General features: G+C 32.5%; 3 protein-coding genes across 3 annotated transcripts; all 3 read right to left on the bottom strand.

Annotated features, from left to right (window-relative positions):
* Window positions 1-2827: 2827 nt before the first annotated feature.
* On the bottom strand, window positions 2828-5425 carry LOC142973858 (uncharacterized). Its single transcript, XM_076115878.1, has 6 exons — window positions 5320-5425; window positions 4768-4813; window positions 4477-4604; window positions 4271-4360; window positions 4081-4181; window positions 2828-3258 (listed from the first exon to the last, which is right to left on the bottom strand). The coding sequence occupies exons 1-6, from the start codon at window positions 5347-5349 to the stop codon at window positions 3054-3056; spliced, it is 600 nt and encodes a 199-aa protein (XP_075971993.1). The 5' UTR covers window positions 5350-5425; the 3' UTR covers window positions 2828-3053.
* Window positions 5426-7386: 1961 nt separating this feature from the next.
* On the bottom strand, window positions 7387-9060 carry LOC142973902 (uncharacterized). The gene is made up of 6 exons (XM_076115936.1): window positions 8949-9060; window positions 8748-8793; window positions 8546-8670; window positions 8329-8418; window positions 7986-8083; window positions 7387-7675 (listed from the first exon to the last, which is right to left on the bottom strand). Exons 1-6 carry the CDS (start codon window positions 8976-8978, stop codon window positions 7489-7491), a joined length of 576 nt encoding a protein of 191 aa, XP_075972051.1. The 5' UTR covers window positions 8979-9060; the 3' UTR covers window positions 7387-7488.
* Window positions 9061-16562: 7502 nt separating this feature from the next.
* Window positions 16563-18844, bottom strand: LOC142973856 (uncharacterized). Its single transcript, XM_076115877.1, has 6 exons — window positions 18401-18844; window positions 18092-18173; window positions 17689-17795; window positions 17399-17476; window positions 17119-17216; window positions 16563-16861 (listed from the first exon to the last, which is right to left on the bottom strand). Exons 1-6 carry the CDS (start codon window positions 18428-18430, stop codon window positions 16657-16659), a joined length of 600 nt encoding a protein of 199 aa, XP_075971992.1. The 5' UTR covers window positions 18431-18844; the 3' UTR covers window positions 16563-16656.
* Between the last annotated feature and the right edge of the window lie 1403 nt (window positions 18845-20247).

Below are 20247 nucleotides of genomic sequence, written 5' to 3'. Positions count from 1 at the left end.
CGTCTTTGTACTTGTTGGCCCTGGAAGTAACACTTTAAACGAGGCTATTGATATGGTAGTCAGTTTATAATATATATAATAATAGTCGTTATTAGTCCAATTCAAAAAGTGTCAAGTCGTTCACCGACTCAACAAAGAGAAATGGTGGCCAGTGGATTATTACATACTATGGATAACAGAAATATTTAAGGAATGTATCCTTATTAACCCCTTATATTTATGAAATTACGTTAGAATTAAAAAATATTTGCACAATGCGTGTTAATAAAACGATTTTACCGCCCGATGTATGTGTTATTTTGAATAAAATTAGTAATTAGAACATAACCTAATGTATCTGTAGTGTGTAGATGTTGTACATGTACAAAAGTTTGCGAAATATTTAAGTAAATAATATATTTAATCATTTTGGTTAAAAATACTAATAAATACCTACTAACACAGGCAGCTTTTTGACTAGGATCACAGAATAAACTTGCAATATCTTAGGTAGAGAAATAAAAAGTTATTTATTTTTAGAAGGGTAATTATAAACCGCTTGTTAATAATTATAATTTAGGTACTAAAACGTTAATCATTGTGTGTTATTAATCTCTTATTTTAATATAATAAAGAACAGTGTAGACTTCGGTGGACATTTATTGTTGTAATTTTTAATGAAATATAAAACTTTGCAGCCGAAACAATGTACGGGAATAACAAAGTTTAAAATATATACCTTTGTAAACGACCAGGAAAATGTTGCGTATCAATGTGGTGGGTATATATAAAGCTCCTAACTTCTGAAGGTTCGTCGTCACTCATACAATCGTATTAAAGCGGAGAACATCTCTATATTTCATATCCTAATTAACGCTGAAACATTAATTACTTATAAAATGTTTTTTTGGAAGTTTATTTGTGTTACGGTAAATATATTTCACGATTTATAAAATGTATATTTTAAATAAAGTAGTTTGGTAAGAAAAAATTACAAATGAGATTATTTTTTGTTTCTAGCTTCGTTTTTATTTTGACTGAAATAAGATTTATGTAAGTTCATGCAATTTTCATTCTTTTTTGCAGTTGCTGGTGGTATTTTTAGGAACTAGTAATGCTGCTCCGTCCCCTGGTAAATATTATGTAGTCATATAGATCTCTTTTATTTCTACTTTATTTTCATTAACAATAGTTTAATCTTTACCCATAGAAATCTTTGAAAATTTGAGTTGCTATTTAGCTCGTTATAAGATCTAAGTATTTCTGCCAAAATAATTTCTAACCTAATTTCAGTATTTTTATTGAAGAAAATACTTTGCAGTACATAGTACAGTGCATACAAACCTCTCTAACTATCCTTGTTTTTGTTGAAACAAGATATCTATTTATGAGTCGATTTATACAACTTAGTAAATCCAATAGTTTTCTAAAATAAATAATTGGTTTTTGTAATTTTATTCAATTCTAGGTGCGATACAAAAATTGTTAAGAAAATAAGGTAAAAAGAAGCAAATTGTTTGTACGAAATATTACAGCCAGTAACAAGAATATTCTCTTCAGGTGGAGAGTCGGTTATTAGGATTCCTGAAGAATGCAAGGGGCAAACTTTTTGCAGCATCAAACCTGAGGGCTACGATCTCCTCGAGGATAGAATCAACAATGCGTTGCCTGAAGCTCTCAAAAATAAAGTTATACGAGCATAAGCAACCTTTTAACCTGCGGAATTTTCAGTGTTTGTCAGAAATTACTAATCCATGAATTAAAGTAATATAAAACAATTTTGTAATTTATTTTCTAGTCAATAGTAAAATTACACACCCTACTTACATGGTGATGCAAATGGGATAACGTTTCGTGGTTGAGTAGAGCAATGTTGGTTTGCTGTTTGGCGCTCAGATGTTTTTTTTATTATCTATACTCTAGGCCGAAGATGGCTATTACAGATTTTTAAGTTTCTGTGTTGGCATGGTTTTAGAAACAGACAGCAAAACAAACAAGCAATAAATTAAGTTCAATAGACTAGATAAAATCCTTCAATATCTTATGAATTGGAGAAATTTAAGAAGTAGGTAATATAAATAGTTAAGGTTTCTATGTATATTTTTTGTAATAAGTGTATTGTGTGTATAAACTAACACAATAAAATCCAAACAAAACGTAACTTTTTTTTGTTGAACACAAAATTTAAAAAATAATACATTGCAGTGATGGTTGTTTTAAATAAATTTTACATAGTTTTATATCTATACTAATATTATAAAGCGGAAGAGTTTGTTTGTTTGATTGTTTGTTTGTTTGTTTGTTTGAACGCGCTAATCTCAGGAACTACTGGTCCGATTCGAAAAAGTCTTTCAGTGTTAGTTAGCCCATTTATCGAAGAAGGTTATAGGCTATATATCATCACGCTACGACCAATAGGAGCAGAGTACCAGTAAAAAATGTTACAAAAACGGGAAAAAATTTCACCCATTCTCTCTTATGTGACGCAAGCGAAGTTGCGCGGGTCAGCTAGTTATAAATAAACACGGAGTTCAACGGGTGCTAGACATGCCCTGAGATACGTTTGATAGCTGCAATATTGACAACCAAAGGCTAGCTAAATTTTAAAAAACATCTTGTTTAGAATAAGTATTATAAGTTACCGTCGGACTCATTTAAAGTATAATAACTCCGTATTATTTTATATTTTTAACAAAAAAAATGGCATCCGTCTATAGAACCTTGGTTTGCTCTTAAAAAACTGCCAGGCACTAAATATACCTAAATAGCAAAATTAATTCCTGCAATTATAAAGTATTTTGAACATTTGTAAGTTACAACAAACAGATAAACATATTGGCTGATCAAATCCCTTTATTTATTTATTAAAATAAAATTAGTTATCAGTTGAAAACAGGGTCTGTAGCTTAAATAATAATTATAATTACTATTGCAATAAATATGCCTTTGCATAATGTTTTTGATAATATCATAATAAATTAATTTAATTTCTAATTTCTTTTAAGTACTTATAAGTATTATAATACAGTCTTATAATTTAAAAGTATTATAAAAAAAAACTTTAATAATCTTGTTTACGCCGTTGTGGTATAGGAGATCATACATGAACAGCTGCTAGAAACCGGAACGAATTCCTGAATGACTTCTTTTCTATCCATGTCAAAAAGGTAGATGGTAAGCTTGGTTTTACTTTCTACACAAGTAGACTTCAAGTCCTTCTCACCGTGTAGTAAATCTTGAAAGCACTCCCTGTGCCCAGGCGCTGTGATATGTGTTGTTCTGAAAAAAAAAAACATAGCAAATCACAGTCACAATTTTATTCAAATCCAACACCTAGGCCTCTGTCTCAAATGAGACGGGCAGCAGGACGGTCGCGGCTTAAGCGCGGGTAACGTCCCCGATCTCTAAACCAATGGGTAGATCGAGCGGTACTATAGCGGCTGTAGTGTTCACAACAATAAAGTGCTAAACAGGTCTTAAACGAAACGTCGGTGCCCACAAATAAGGTATCGTAACCGTAAGATTCTCATCGCGTTTATGACTCACTTAGCAGTTAAGTACTATTTATATGTTCAAACCATGATAATGTAAACGCATTGTCTAAATATTTATTTTGATTCGCGAACAAAATGTGTGATCATTGCGCGGCATCGAATTCTTTTTGATTAAAATTTATTTCTAAAACTTGATTTGTTGTGCTCAAAATAATAATTAGTGTTTATTGTCACGTGATATGAGAGCTATGCTTTTTTAACTCATGGCTGCCCCACTGATGTGCAAGTCTATTGAGGAAACTATCGTGTCGCGTCGCATTTCCATGAACGGAAGAAACGCTTGACGCATCGCAGCCCGCACCGTAAAAGAAGCCTATGGGTGATAGTGCAAATTAATGCCGATTGCCGAGTCAGATTATAGTTATATTCTAACCCAAAGTGTAAGTATTTTTTTTAACTACTAAAATATCGGGAAAACGATGGATCTTATTAGATTTTGTAGTGGTTTAGGAGATTATTATTTTTATATACTACTAGGTATAATACCTACTATCGACACGGTGTTTCATGTTCAGCATAGAAATGTATTGGTATAATAAATACTTACGAGCATGAAACTTCCGGTAATTCTTGACGTAATAGATCAGTTTGAATAATGAATCTAGTAATATTTTTTTTAGTGTTGCTATGTAGATAAGGCAGTGTTATCTGAAAAAAAACAATAACACAAAATTATCGTCTTTTACACTAGGAAATATAAAATGAATTTATTAATGTAGTAAGTGGTGGTTACAGACCTTTGTAGTGTATGGGCAGTTATGCCAATCGCTCTCAGGTGATAATATTGGTGGTTGATTGGAGTTATCATCACTCCTATCACTGTAAGGCTGTGAAAAAAATATTGTTTTAGCACAACACAAAAAATCTATATTTGCTCTATCTAGAGTTAGAATATTTGTTTTGAAGTTGTAATATAATCACACTATTCAATACATTAAGTTACCTGTATTAGATACGGTGGCAATTTGCTGTTGAACAACTCTTCAAGCTCGCTGTAGCCTTCAGGTTTAATGGAACAGAGCTCCATGTCTTTGCACTGTTCAGGTATCTTTATACTCGTGTTTACGACGTCTGAAATACAATTATAATTGGTCGTGTAGAATTCTATTTATCTATTGTAAATGCTCAGTATATGAGCCTGTTTTGACTTTTCTGCAGGACAGATAAATTATTATACGAAATTTGAAAAAAATTAATACTTCGAAATAAAATAGAAATATTATTATATTTTTACCGTTTGCTGGAGCACCACTACTAATTGCCACGAGTCCTGCTACAACCTGCAACAATAATTATATAATTGTAATGCATAATGTCCTCCTGACCGATAATTTGGGGGAGTTTCATTGAAACTAGCCAACCGCAGAACTTTGTTTAAAGTGTGCAAGTGTGTGAACAACACCAGTAACACTCTCTATTCCCTTACTTGTCCAACCAAGAGGTCAGGCGCAGGGCGGCCGGCTGTACGTGCTCTCCGAAGGCCTACAATCTCAACTTCCTAACTCCGGACAACCTCTGACAATTTTTTAACAAAAAATCTCAGGACATACTTATTAGCCTGGCCCTCTGCGCAGCAATGTTAAACAGTACTGAATGAGCTAAAGAAGCAGTCGACGGTGTAATGCGTACTGTATACCTAAACAGTTATTGCCTAGTACAGTTCCTTCAACGCGTTTTTAGACCTCAGAATTTATCACCTGCCCATCTTAGGTCAGGTTGGAAGTGAGGGAAGACATTAAATATTACAATGAAATGGCTACCACAAATACAAAGTTATAATGCTTACCACAAAATACACGAAATTAAGCGATAACATGATTTTATGATTTTTTAAATACCACAGTCAGTTAAAATTAGAATAAACGTGTGGAATCACCAACGGCTGCACCACTAATTGTAAAGCCTTGCGGCAAACGAACGTTATATATACATTTAATTCGTGTTTTCCGCCGACCAACGTAACGGTATTGATGAGTAATATATTCAAATAATATTCAGTTTATCTATGAAAATTGCTAATACGTCAATATTGTCTCTTTTTTTTTCAATATTTTACAATTCTGGTTTTTTCTCAGTGGTCAGTGGTTAGCTTGATCTGAGTATATTGAAACGGTTGGGAAAAGCTCAGGACGTCACTTTTTGGTAAAAAATATTGAATTCAATGAATAGTTTTACCCTTATTGGATTTATTACTTTACCATAAACTAATTTTTAAATGTAGAGTAGAGGTAGCAGTAGAGGGGCAACTAGGAATATACCGTTTCCTTCAAAGACTTCCATAGTGACCATCCAATTGAATGAATTTTGCTCTAGGGTAGCTTTATAATTGATACTTAACACTTTATAGAAACACATGCATTGTAAATTGTAGACTAGTTCCAGTAAAATAGGCCGCTTGCAGCTAGTATCAACCATCGGGTCATTATTTTTTCATGGCAAAACTGCTTTTGTCTCTGCCTACCCCTATAGTAAGGCGTGATTTTATATGCATATGTTACAAATTAAATATTGTGATTGTCATCCTTAACAATTTGCATTAATGATGACGTGATCTAAACTTAATGGAATCTGTTATATCAGGAAAGTTCAAAGTAATATTTTTCACGTCGCATAATCGCAGTGACGTCATTGAAATATATCGACGCCCCCAAGGAATAAACCGGTATTATACTATTACCGACTTTTTATTGTTATTACATTTTCGGTATCTATGGGTGTGAATACACCTATACAATTTTTTTCAGATTTTTTCTCCCAAAATTTTCAATGATTTCCGTTATGACATGTTTGTTCCATGGATTCTTTTTTATTTTTATTTACGTGAAAAATACCGCTATACCTTATTACAAATTAAATTATATGCCCAAATTTCGGTAAAGAAATATTACTGTAAAATATTCCCTAAAATCTTCTGGCTAACGCGATTACGGGTTTATTCTCGTAAATTTTTAGGCCGACATTTTCGGTAATACTCTATTACAGTAATCATTTTATTTTTTTTTGTTTTATTAATTATTCCCTTTACTATACTGATAAAATATTTATAATACATAATCGGTTTCCAACTATTACAATCAATATGACTCAAAGAAATTTCCTACAATATAACTGTTACAATTATTTACACTTCTATGGTTATTAATTTTTCACCGTAATAAGTCGGTAACTGAATATTACAATCACCCTCTGTAATGTAAAAACACGTTCGATAATTCAGTAAACTTATATTATGTCTATGATTTTTAAGAAATTCACAAGAATAACTCGGTAAGTAAACATTGCTGGAATAATATTAATAAGTGAAGATCCTAATATATCATTACCTTTAAAAGTGTTTGAAACCATTTTCGGTATTATGTATTTTGGCGATTTACTAATCCTGTGTATATACAATAATTTCACAGGTTATGTTTAACTATTAGAAAAAAAATTAGCTTTCCCTCCATATGACAATGTTGTCATAATTACCTTTTATAGAAAAGTTATACCTGAAAAACACTAAAACATTTCTCCTGTAAAATTAGATTTTTGCGATTACCGGTTTATTCCTTGGGGGCGTCGATATGTATTGTCTCGAAACAATGTATGCGAATAATTATGTGTCCATATAAAGATGCAAGAAATCTCAAGGGACAAAAATACACATCGAAATAGGTACCTAATCATTTTAGAAGTAAGTGGTTTTAAAGTAGCGAATAGTTGGCATATGATGTCATCGTAAAATAAAGTGCAATAAAGCATTTCTACAGAGGACGAAATAACGGTATTTCGACACCTGTGTAATAAGTGTAGCAGGCGTAACTTTATTAAATAAAAAATAAAATAACTTAACCATGTAATTTAATAAATAATAATTATAAATAAGGATCAGATACAGTTCCAGACACTTCTTTTCAAAGACAAAAATGCTAGTTTATTTGGCATTGGCATTGATGTTTACAATAATCCTTAATGATTAGATATAAGAAACCATACATGAACAGCTACTAGGCTTTTGTACGGTCTCCGCAACGACTTCTTCTTTGTCCATGTCCCAAAAGTAAAGCGTGTGGCTGGATTCACCTGTTACGCAAGACGATTTCAGAAACTGCAGATTCTTAAGTAAGTCTTCGAAGCAAGGCCACCGTGCATTACGTTTAGGTCTGTTAAAAAAAAATGTCGTGTTATCAGCAGTGAAGGTTTACGTGGATATGTTTGACTCGGCATTTAAATTAAAAAATAGAGGTTTTGTATACATTGCAACAGTTTTCACCCAAACGTTGCCTTTTGCCGCTATCATTAAAATTTATCAATAATGACGGCAAATGACAACGTTTGTGTTTTACAGCTCAGATGACTGTTTCATTATGATATTATTCTTATTTTCTGATGTCGTATTTTTATAATATGTAAACAATTAAACTAGATTTGCAATTTCTGGATTCAACGAATAAAATAAAACTAAAGACTTACTCGCATTTAACTTCCACAACTTCCTGACGTAAAAGTTTGGTCTGAATAATGATTTGAGTAACCGAATTTTTTTTTACCCGAAGGTACCACACTTTCTTCTGAAAGAGGAAATAAAATGGATATTAGATGAAGCATTCAAATGATAAATACCTACTGTCAACATTATTTGCCCGTCTGTAGTGATTTGACGTCTAAACTACTTGAACGGATTTCATGAAAGTTACATGAAGTTAACATAAAGCATCGGTTACTAATTATTCTAGTTGTCTCACATTTAAATAAAACTTTTCAAAGCGTTTCAGCTAATAATGCAATATTGGGAAAGTGTTGTAAAAGTACATACCGTTGTCGTATATCGACAGTTGTGCCAATCACTCTCGTCCGACAATACTTCTAATCCATCTAAACTATCATCAGTCTTATCACCGGAACGCTGGATATGAAAAACACAATTTGAGTACTATAAGAAATATACTACAATACACTCATAAGCACGTACTCATTCTACTGTAATTAGTTCTACTTTATCAAAACTAACCTGACACATCATAGGTACATACCTGAATCAGATGGCTTGGCAACTTGCTGTTCATCAAGTCTTCGAGCTCTGTGTATCCATCAGGCTTAATGTGACAGAACTCCTTGCCTTGACACTCTTCGGGGAGTGTTAACTTCGTGACGCCGTCTTTAAAAACATAAGGTTCATTAAAGCTAATTCACAACCGGATGCTGATGCTGAGCTGAGCTAAATTAATATTTTACCGTTTGATGGAGCTGCACTGCTAATCGTGAACAAGGTTGCTGTCGCCTGTAATATAAAAAATAATGTGTAATAATTATCGCTAGGCTAGATGTTGCAGCCTTAAATTATCGTAACTGAAGCATAATATCTTTATTTTCACTGAAGGAAAACGTAATGAGGATACTTGTAATTATTTATTATATACTTATGTAAATATTTACCGTAAAAAAAACAAAATTCGATGACATCATGCTACTAAATAATATTCTCAATATATAAAAATATGAAAAGACTTTGTAACTAAATAAAATAATAGTTGTACGATCTTCAAAAGCGGTGGTACAACTTATGTTGAGTTACTGTGACTTGCAAAATTATATATACATATCTGTTTGATATGAATTTTCCTGTTCCTATTGTTTTCAACTATTGAGCAATATTGTGACAAAGGAATTTTGTACTCGTCAATAATCTAAAATAGATCCATGATGTCAAATATAAGGAAATTGCTTCAGTTTGCATTCCATAACATCTGTCTCAAAACAAAAGATAAACAAAGTAGACAAAAAATTCAGAAAACAAAATCATTTGTCAAAATAGATTTCATTTTTAATTCAGAACAATTAGTCCACTGCTTATGGGGTCAAAGCGAGTATAGTAGTGTAGGTACGCGTCTGCTGCTCTCGAGGTCCTTGGATTGATTTTCGGGTTGGGTAAAGTGGGTAAAGATTTTCATCAAAAGTAACAGATAATCTTCAAAAGTAACACGGAATTTGGTAACAAGCCCAGTATAATATAAGAGTAGGCAGATACCATAGAACGCCACCTGCCAAAACCTTCGTGTATAATGTCTTGTGTTATGTGTGCATGTAGTTTTGACGTTGAATGATTTTTTTATAATGCTACCACTTTCACCAAAATTATGAGATTGTCTAACCCTTGCCTTGTGTCACATATATTAGTCTTTAAGTGAACATTGTCTATAAAAATATTATGCTAATCATATTTTTAGTTTTAAAAATGATGAACTTCAATCCAAACTTTCAGCTCCTACTTTAACCTCTCTTCTCTTATCTCTCACTATTTTACTGCTCACCGACACTTTAAAAAGCGTGGTGCGAATTTTAAATTTCTCAATCAAGTTTGTTTGCCTGTGCGTTGATATGTCAGTGAGTCATTCAGTCATTAAATCAATATTCCCTATGATATACGCACATATGTATAATTGTTATTAATAGTTCCGCTGAATAACAAAATCATTGCGCCCATATTTTAAACGCTAACAGCAATATGTTTGTTTTGTATTAAACAATGTTTTAAAATGTTGTGTAACATAAGGATAAGTATTTTATTTCCGGCTCATATATTGAATCAATTGCAACAAGATAACTGATTGTCTCTGTGGTGAGGTCGGCAGTGTATGTGACTGCCGCGCAGAGGTATTGGGTTTGAAAGGAAAAAAATATTTTTGTTTTTTTTAGTTAAGAAATGCTTAGCGACTTGCTCTGAGAGCACGCAAGGCCTCGTTACCTACGTTTTCAATAAAACTTGCTGACAAAGCCGAGTAGCGGGAAGGAGGACTAATTTTATATTAAAAAAACTTGGTAACGGTACAATTATGTTTTTTGGTTTGTTCATTTTTGAGGCGTAAATTGACCATATAATAAATTATTGCTTTGTTTAGCATCGTAATGCAGTTCTTCAGTAGGTACCGTCAAATTCATTTACGGTATATTTCAAGTGACTATACTATCGAGATTTAGACATTTAAAATGTGCTGCCAAAATATTTCCTACGAAGCCCGCTATGGGGGCTAATCAAATTTTCATGCAAAATTTCTCGATATCTAGCTGGTAGTATATTGTGGTAGAAATTCGAGCTGCTATGAGCCGAATAACAATCTTTCGTATATACTTTATTTTGTATAATATTATTTGTACAGCCACTAGGGAGAGTGTATATAAGTACATAATTTATTTATTTATTTATTTTATTTTTAAAAAGACAACTCCCGCTCTAAGAATTTCTCTTGTGTCGCGGGGACTTTAACAAACATACAAGCAACGGACACAAAGCACAACCAGACCCGAAACAATTATTTGTGGATCGCACAAATAATTGTCCCGTGTGGGAATCGAACCCACGACCTCCCGACGCAATGGTTGTGACCTAAACCACTGCGCCACGGAGGCAGTCAATAAGTAATAAGTCAATAATAAGTTGTTAATAACATTAATTAAATAATAATAAGTAACAATTGCATGAAACCTATACTACCATTTATAATTTCTATAAAAACCCATTTCATGATTACCTATTAACCGGGTAAACACGTAATTATATTATTCTACCACAATCAGTTCACATGAAATGACGTAACTTAAAAGTTATGTGCCTGAAACGTAACTAATACGTAATCATAATTTCTGTAAATGGATATAGAACGATTTGGTGTCATGGTTTATCAATCAGTCATACTTGTGTGAACAGTCAGCTACTGAAGTATAATTTTAATCTTTCAAGCCCCTATATTCTGAAATATGCATATATAGTTCCACCCAAACAACATAATGGTTATGATTGACTAGCTGACCCGCGCAACTTCGCTTGCGTCACATAATAGAAAATGGGTAATTCTTTTTCCCGTTTCTGTAACATTTTTGATTGGTACTCTGCTCCTGTTGATCGTAGCGTGATGATATATAGCTTTATAGCCTTCCTCGATAAATGGGCTATCTAACACTAAAAGATTTTTTCAAATCGGACCAGTAGTTCCCGAGATTAGCGCGTTCAAACAAACAAACAAACAAACAATCAAACAAACAAACTCTTCAGCTTTATAATATTAATATAGATATAGATATGCGTAATTTCGACGTTTTTACTTAATTATACATCAAAATTTCAAAATTAAGATGTTTAAAAAATATGACATGCTTAAATAAATTAATTAATTACTTAGTGGAAAACCCACACACGGTAATTTAATTCTACCAAGCAGAGCTCGTATTGTGTTAACCAAAAATCTGATAAACATATTTATATGAAACGTGCAGTTAAGCGACTTTATATGACTTAAATGTTTTCATATGTATATCTTATTATTTTATTATTAAATACTGTTGTTAATGCAACAAGTGTATTCAAGTTGAAGAGTGTAGTTACTGAAAAAGCTTAAAGCTTATCTTAAGATAATCTAACAGTGAAACACTCAAGCAAGCTAAGGACTTTCAAAATTACTTAGCAACAATAAATCTTCAAATCATGTCATTTCTACTTTGTCTTCATTGTAATAGTAAATATTTCGAGATCCTGCTGCAAAATCAGGTTCAGCACGAAGATAATCAAACAAATAATACAGACCTTTACGAATATCCTAAAAAACACACATAAAACACCTGACAAGGACTCAGATCAAGCGATCCTGCTGGCCAGAGTATGTCACTAAAACGGCAAATGATTTTTCCTACAAATAATATCCCAAATGCGTTCCTGAAGTTTGTGCAGTGAGGCCATCTTATTAAAACCTCATTATTTGTTCCTGTTAGTCTAACAACTAGTTTGAAGAAGTGGTTGTAAATTATTTAAAATTTAAATTTTCGAATTGCTAGGTTAGACGTACCAACGTCTAACCTAGCAATGATAGCACAAGCAAGATACGCTTACGATCAAATACTACTACAAATCACAGGACCGAGGATTCTAACGGTTTCTCCGCGCCCCATAGTTACGAAAATATACCCGCCGATTTATTCTATTACTTCTAAACGTGTGCATAAAGAAATGTTAAAGCAACCATGGGACACTCAGAATACTTCTGTGGCATATAATAATATGTCAGTGCATGTTTAATTTGTTTCATGCAATAACAGATTTTGTATCATCAAAATTTCCAACACATTCGTTATGGGTAAAGTCCCATTCTTGAATAATTTAAGTTACTAGTAGGTTTTACCGTCTCATGATTATTCAATTATAATTAAAGGTAAGTATTAATAATAAGCAATATTCATATAATTATTTATTACTACTTCTGCTTACCTATATGAAAAACAATTAATTGTCATTAAATAATAATAACCACAAAAACCCCTTGACTAATAGCGGGATATTATAGAAGTTATCTGTACCAAGAATATTTTGTTGTTATAAATAAAACAAGAGACCGCCCGCGACTTCGTCCGCCTTTTCATGTAAATCCTGATCCCTCGGGAACTCCGGTATAAAAAGTACCTACCTTACCTAAATACCTAAGTTCATCGTAATCGGTTCGTAGTATTTGCGTGAAAGAGTAACAAACATCCATACATACTAACAAACTTTGGCATTTATAATGTTACTAGGGGGTCTCTTCGCGGAATGAGATAATAATATGGACAGGTTGTAGATTCCACCTAGGTACCGTCCAAATTACTGTTGAGGACATCGCATTCCGTTCTTATCACTTTATGGAACTTTCAGACTACGATTGAAGCAAATTGCCATTCATAAGAATTCGTAGTAATAAGAGTGTGCGTTCGCGCAGCGGAATGTTGTTGAATTTAAAGATATTAATTATGCAGATATTTAGTGTATGACGTCGTATAATTGTGTATGGTAAAAAAAAAATTGTGTACGCAGCCATTGTGGAGAAATTCACCAAAAACTGATTCCGCTGGGCGAACGTTGTCCTGGCGGAACTTATTTTAATCCATAGACTTTAGAAGAAAAGAGGTGTGTCCAAAAATTAGTGTGTATTTGTGTGTAATTGTGTATGTATGAATAAAATGAGTGCATGCATAAACTTCGGAGAAATTCAAGTTTCCGCTACGCGAACGTTTGGCCATTAGCTAGTTTTCATATAAAGCGCTTACATAGAGAGCTGTAGATTTTTACATACGTTGTTTTGAATTTGTTTATATTTGTTTAAAAAACAGATTTAGAAAAAATCGTAGGGCTTAAAAGATAAAAATATAAACGTAAAATACACTTAATAGGTCTTAGTTCTTAAAGTATGCACTTTGGGGTCTAGATTTTCACGTTTATACAAACCTTGTAAGTATCTGAAACATGTTGCCAAGTATCAATGATGTTCCGTTAGTAATTAAAGAGTTAAAGGACAAATTTACCATGAATAGATCACTGTTTACAAAACAGTCAAATATCACGACGTTCTAAAGGAATTGCATGGTAAAATGTATGCCAAAAATTAGTTTATTCATTCAACTATTCACATGCAAAATTTCATGTCATTAAATTTAGTAATTAAAGAAATCAATTAAAATACTGACGAAGCATCGAAAACCTACATAACCCGACCAAGTTCGGATAGCTACAAAAAAGCGGCCCAGCCATATATCTAAGAGACGTTCTTAACCTTACAATATAGTATTTACTAATATGGTACAGTTCCGTACACAAGCGTTAGGAAAAAATAAAACAATTGCATTTCTTGAATTAAAAATATTATTTTAATAATAACCCAACTATCTACGATAAAAACAAATCTTCAATTAACAAGTACTTTTCTATTTAAATATCCGTGTACAAATTTTTTTTTTATTAAGTATATTACATATTATTGCCCTCTCTTTTCTTCAAGGATGGAAGTACCGTTTCAAGCGGGAAGCCGCGCGCGTCCTGTTCGACTAGCAGTTTGTGGAATATTCCACAGACGTTAAATTACGTGCGTTCACAAGAATATAATTAAATCAAAATATTAACTTTTAAAAAATGTGAATACCTATCGGAACTCCGGAATTATTCCAGTCAATTCTGGAGCTGAAAAATCAGAACAATTGAACAACAATTTGGTGTACAAAAATAAATGACCTTTAAATTATATCGAAACAACAACTGTGTTATCACCTATACCAATTCAATACCGGTATTATACGGTAAATTTTGGGATGTTACCTAAATATATTGCATGGACGCTTTTTTGTAGCTATCCGAACTTGGTCGGGTTATGTAGGTTTTCGATGCTTCGTCAGTATTTTAATTGATTTCTTTAATTACTAAATTTAATGACATGAAATTTTGCATGTGAATAGTTGAATGAATAAACTAATTTTTGGCATACATTTTACCATGCAATTCCTTTAGAACGTCGTGATATTTGACTGTTTTGTAAACAGTGATCTATTCATGGTAAATTTGTCCTTTAACTCTTTAATTACTAACGGAACATCATTGATACTTGGCAACATGTTTCAGATACTTACAAGGTTTGTATAAACGTGAAAATCTAGACCCCAAAGTGCATACTTTAAGAACTAAGACCTATTAAGTGTATTTTACGTTTATATTTTTATCTTTTAAGCCCTACGATTTTTTCTAAATCTGTTTTTTAAACAAATATAAACAAATTCAAAACAACGTATGTAAAAATCTACAGCTCTCTATGTAAGCGCTTTATATGAAAACTAGCTAATGGCCAAACGTTCGCGTAGCGGAAACTTGAATTTCTCCGAAGTTTATGCATGCACTCATTTTATTCATACATACACAATTACACACAAATACACACTAATTTTTGGACACACCTCTTTTCTTCTAAAGTCTATGGATTAAAATAAGTTCCGCCAGGACAACGTTCGCCCAGCGGAATCAGTTTTTGGTGAATTTCTCCACAATGGCTGCGTACACAATTTTTTTTTTACCATACACAATTATACGACGTCATACACTAAATATCTGCATAATTAATATCTTTAAATTCAACAACATTCCGCTGCGCGAACGCACACGTAATAAGAAGCTCTGATTTGTTGTCAATATAAAATCAAATCTTGAAAAACAAGGTAGTAATAGTGAAAATAATTAAAGATGCACACATAACAGGTTGGGGGAAAAGATTCTTCACATTTTTTAGGAAAATTCAAAACATTTTTTAATATAGTTTATTTACATTTAACTCAAATATGTATGTAACATTTTGTTCTATAACCTTTTGCCATTTTCTAGGTAGATTAGGTAGGTTCGTGGGCAGAAATACAAACAAGTACTGTGTTGATATTTCACATTCATAATATTTTTTTTATCCGTAAATCTATTACGTACCTTCATACCTACTGTCGAAGAGCAAACGCATTTGTCACATTTTCAATCGTACTTTTTTGTATCGAAATATATTATTAACTATCGCTGTTAGTTAATAATAAATTATGTCGTCCTATTCGGCTACGGCGGCCAATTTTTTTGAAGCCAGCCAACGATGCGGGTCACTATGTTTATTGTGTCCAAGTGTGTGCACGGGACCACTCTCTATTTCTTAGCACTCATAGCCCGGTGTGACGTATAACCTACACAACCAGTCAGGTCAGGCGCAACACGTTTACGAGTATTTACGACCTCAACTTCCTTAACAGGTTTAAAAACTCAAGGAGGAAGTTTTGCCCCGACCCAGGATTCGAAATCCAGACCTTCGCGCGGCAGTACCATACACTGCCGACCACGCCACGGAGGCAATCAAAAGTATTAATTAATACAAAATTATTGCAATTTTTTCTGCTATACATTTGCAATGTACCGGACATGTTTCCAAATTCCGGGCTACTTTTGAGTAATATCTACACTACTATTATAAAGAGAAAGTGAGATTTTGTGAACTTTTATGTACATTGAGGGTATTCTCCGGAACGTAGTTAAAGGAATACTGTACCATTTGGACTGTACATTATCTTTGACCAAAACTTGTATTTTATGTTTGTATGTGCAAATATACTAAGTAATAAACATATTTGTTAACTAAGTCCGAATAAATCACGCCTCTGAAAGTGCTCGTCGTTGTTTGTGTTTTTTATTTTTGGTTGGGGATGGTTTAATGATTAAACAGAAAATAGTTATTGAATAAATTATATTTACAAACGTTTATCAGTTAAATTACCACTATTTTTACAAGTCAAATAATCAATCTACATTTGTTTACATTATGCATTTTTGAGAACTTTACTCTTTATAATATCGACAAGCACAGCAAATTGGGATACCAGTTTTAATGCGCACTTGTTCGACGGTGTACTTATTAAAGAGGTTTTTGTTTAAACTTAGAACTAAAAAGTCGTAGTCCATGTATTTATTCTCGCAGTACATCCTGGTGCCAACCAAATTTAGTTCAACGAAGTGTGTTGTTTTGTTAACGCGGCCCGGCGTCCTGCAGACATGGTGATAAAGATTTAATTCTTAAACTAGTAAATAGTAATATTAGTAATTTTTGAAAAAATGTGCATAAGGAAAATTATTATCATTGAGCAAAATAGTGCTTAATAACCAATGTAATATCATTATTTTATAAATCATTTGCCGGCTGGTAAGAATCTTAAAGATGAAATTAGACTAGTGCAGCTGAACGTCAAGGCTAGCGTTTTTGCGTGAACTTCATTTTATATTTAGAAATTGACATATACTAACGTGCACCACTCGAGAGACGTCCGTTGTTCAAACTTATCTTTCAGTTGAATAACCACTCTGTCTTTATTATTGACTTCAACGTAGTAAATAGCATCATTCTGAAAAAAAAAACGATTTGTAACTACAACTACTTCGGGGCTCCTTTCGTATTGTTTGCCGAAGCTGTTATAATATAAAGGGGTTCTAGTTACTATTATAATATCAAATATTCAGTATCGGACCTTTCATATTCAGTGCAGTTATAACTTAAGATATTGCAAATAAGGTATATTTTACTCACAGAACGATTGTAAGGGCACTCAGGAAGATCACCTTGCCGGTTTGAATAATGATAGTTTTCACGCACGTCATCCTGAACCTGTTGATATCAGATACAAAATTTTACTAAAATAATAGTCGTTATCAAAAACAAGAAAGGTTTGTAGATTAATAGTAAAAGTAACAAGACGATTTAAGGATTAATTCATTACTTATTATAATTTATTTATTCTATACCAACTTGTTTTTTTCTTATTGGAAATATTAATATCCAATTCTATTATAGTCCTTCGGTAGTTTGTTAACTCTTACCAAATTTTTCATATCCTTCACGACTTCTTTAACGATATCAATCGGGTAGTTATCGTTCTCGAAACAATACTCCATGCCCTTCTCTTTGCAAGCTTTCGGCATTTTAACTGCATAAAAAAATAAAACATCTTCAGAACTGGTTATACTCAAATATGAATCTACACTCGTAGAGTAGTGAAGAAAAAACACTCACTGGTATTTTAAAGTCAGCCACATATAACAGAAGGTGAGCCTATAATTGCCAAACACTTCGCGTTATCAAAGTCTAAGGTACTATTGAGACAATATAAAAATCATAATTGCGGCAACTAAATAGCATTTACCTGACCCGGAATGATCACGAGACAACATGAGGTTTACAGGCAGTCAATAAATAGTACTAAAATCATTTAAGGTTACTTACATCCTTTTGGTTTGAGTTTATGTACACTTTCACCGTCGTCTGATGGCCTTGAATGTACTACCCCGTAAAAGATAGTGTTAATCTGAAAAAAAAAGTATCGTCAGTACTTCTTATAATTTTCAATAATTATATTCGATGTTTGATATTTTTTAATACTTACATGAAAATTTGTAATCTTGCAATTATCAATAAAAAATAATCTCATTAATATTAATGCAATTTAAATTTCATAATTATAATGGAAAACGTTAAGATAAAAATACTAGAGTTGGTCTTTGCCATCACTAGAGGTATAAAATAAAAACTTACCAAAAATACAGATACTAGTAATTTACTCATCTTGTGTTCAAAATATTTTATGTTGGGTACTTGCGAGTACTATTTGTAGCCTAGCTGTGTATATGTCTTATATTTGTTTACAAACGTATTTTTAATACTTTATTTAATAACTTGCACAGCTGGCAGCGGAATGGTACTGAAATCAGGAACAATTTGAGCCATATATATATCTCCCGCTCTCTGCTCGATTTTCCCGTTGGACTAACACATTGTTTCGACACATAATTAGCATGTGGCATCACCCAGTTAAAAATTTTTACGAATACTCTTAAAAATACTTTATAATTTTACTAGCAATGTCTTAAAATGCATTCGATTCAAATCAAAAAGAACCCTTTAACACGTTATTATTTATTGCTCATCAAAGATCAAAATGAAAAGTTTCACGCTTGCAGCTTCAGAAACTTTCCTTATCACTTTGGTATCCTATTTAAGTTGTTGAGTGGATAATTTTTAAAAAAAAATTAATCACGACACTATATAAAATATATTTCTAAACAAATGCCGCAACAAACAGTAGCATGCTTATATTTCCCTAGAAACTTAGGTCACAATCTTTACTCCTTTGTTAATTATTTTCTTCAGCTGCTGAAACACGTGTAAATTTATTTCTAATCAAAACCCTAAACACAAAATTTGACGCTTTGAGCTATGAGCTATTTCATACAAACTTTCATCCCCTATTTTTAACTCTTAGGGTGAGAATTCGATTCAAATGTTCGCTTACACTATATAAAGAAGTGTAGGGAAATTTTCAAGGTTCTAAACACACTAGTTACAGTAAAGTTGTAAGTTGATACTTGTAGTAAAAGCGTATATTATTATCAAAAAATGTTTAGTCTAAAACTAGCTTCCTCTCAATTCATAATAAGATAATTGGTTAAAAGCAGAGTGAAATCAAAAGATATCAAGAATAACATTTTATATTATGCAACTTATTTTTGTTTTCAAACTTAATGAATGTATATCTCTACTAGGAGGCAATAATAACAATATGTGTTGCGCAATTTAATGTAAGTTATATTATTATTGATATTGAATGTTGTGCAATTTAAAATTACATCGTTTTCCCCAACACCTTATCAAAAATCCTTTGAAAATACTAATCACTATTGGAATTGTATTTGGGGAATAACGTCTAAAATAACCCATTGTGGAAAGCTCAGCTGCATGACGTTTATTTACCTAAATATTAGACATGTCTCAGGTCTCTCAATGTCGACAGTAATTAATTGTGAAAAAAAAACATTTTCCAAAGTTTGGCCGATGGCTTTACGTACTCTCCGTGGTATGCAGTTCTGAAAACCTTAACTTCTTGACTCCGGGCAATTCACTGTGCATTTCTTGACAAAAAACAAAGGCTTACTTTTTGATCGTCTCGGGATTTCAATCCAAGATGCCGTATGCGACTGTCCGACAGTCGCATACGGCATACGGCATAATTGTAAAAATAACGGGAACTGATGAGGAACCGATCCATAAGTCCACAACGCAGTGTTGTGCATTTTTGTATGCGGTATTGTATACTGAGTTCAATTTCAAACTCCAAAAACCGTTTTTAAAGTTTAAAAAAAACTAGCTGTTAGCTGTCTAGCTAACATCATAAGCAACAACTTTGTTTGTATTAGTTTTTTTTAATTTTATTTCCGTACAAAATAAATAGTGCCGGAATATTCATTCGCATTAGGTCATAAGTCGACTTATATTATTTTCTAAAACTACTATGGTTGATGATATCATTTATATATTTGATCAGCATACTTCCACGATGACGACGCCAATGGTATTTATGAATTGTTTTGTGAGGAAAACAATAC

The sequence above is a fragment of the Anticarsia gemmatalis genome, chromosome 6, assembly GCF_050436995.1.
Source record: "Anticarsia gemmatalis isolate Benzon Research Colony breed Stoneville strain chromosome 6, ilAntGemm2 primary, whole genome shotgun sequence".
NCBI lineage: Eukaryota > Metazoa > Arthropoda > Insecta > Lepidoptera > Erebidae > Anticarsia > Anticarsia gemmatalis.
This window is presented reverse-complemented; position numbering and strand designations above follow the sequence as displayed.

Bases quoted from the DNA above. Each gene is read 5' to 3' on its own strand.
- LOC142973902 (XM_076115936.1), bottom strand. From the start codon at position 8,978: ATGATGTCATCGAATTTTGTTTTTTTTACG. The intron at 8,671-8,747 runs GTAAAATATTAA...ATGTTTTTAAAG, and splicing joins CAGTGCAGCTCCATCAAACG to ACGGCGTCACGAAGTTAACA. The intron at 8,084-8,328 runs GTATGTACTTTT...TTCCTCTTTCAG, and splicing joins ACTGTCGATATACGACAACG to AAGAAAGTGTGGTACCTTCG.
- LOC142973858 (XM_076115878.1), bottom strand. From the start codon at position 5,349: ATGTTATCGCTTAATTTCGTGTATTTTGTG. The intron at 4,814-5,319 runs GTAAGCATTATA...TTATTGTTGCAG, and splicing joins TTAATTTCGTGTATTTTGTG to GTTGTAGCAGGACTCGTGGC. The intron at 4,182-4,270 runs GTCTGTAACCAC...GTTTTTTTTCAG, and splicing joins ACTGCCCATACACTACAAAG to ATAACACTGCCTTATCTACA.
- LOC142973856 (XM_076115877.1), bottom strand. From the start codon at position 18,430: ATGAGTAAATTACTAGTATCTGTATTTTTG. The intron at 18,174-18,400 runs GTAAGTTTTTAT...TTTTTTTTTCAG, and splicing joins TACTAGTATCTGTATTTTTG to ATTAACACTATCTTTTACGG. The intron at 16,862-17,118 runs GTTAGTATATGT...CCATGTCTGCAG, and splicing joins ACGTCTCTCGAGTGGTGCAC to GACGCCGGGCCGCGTTAACA.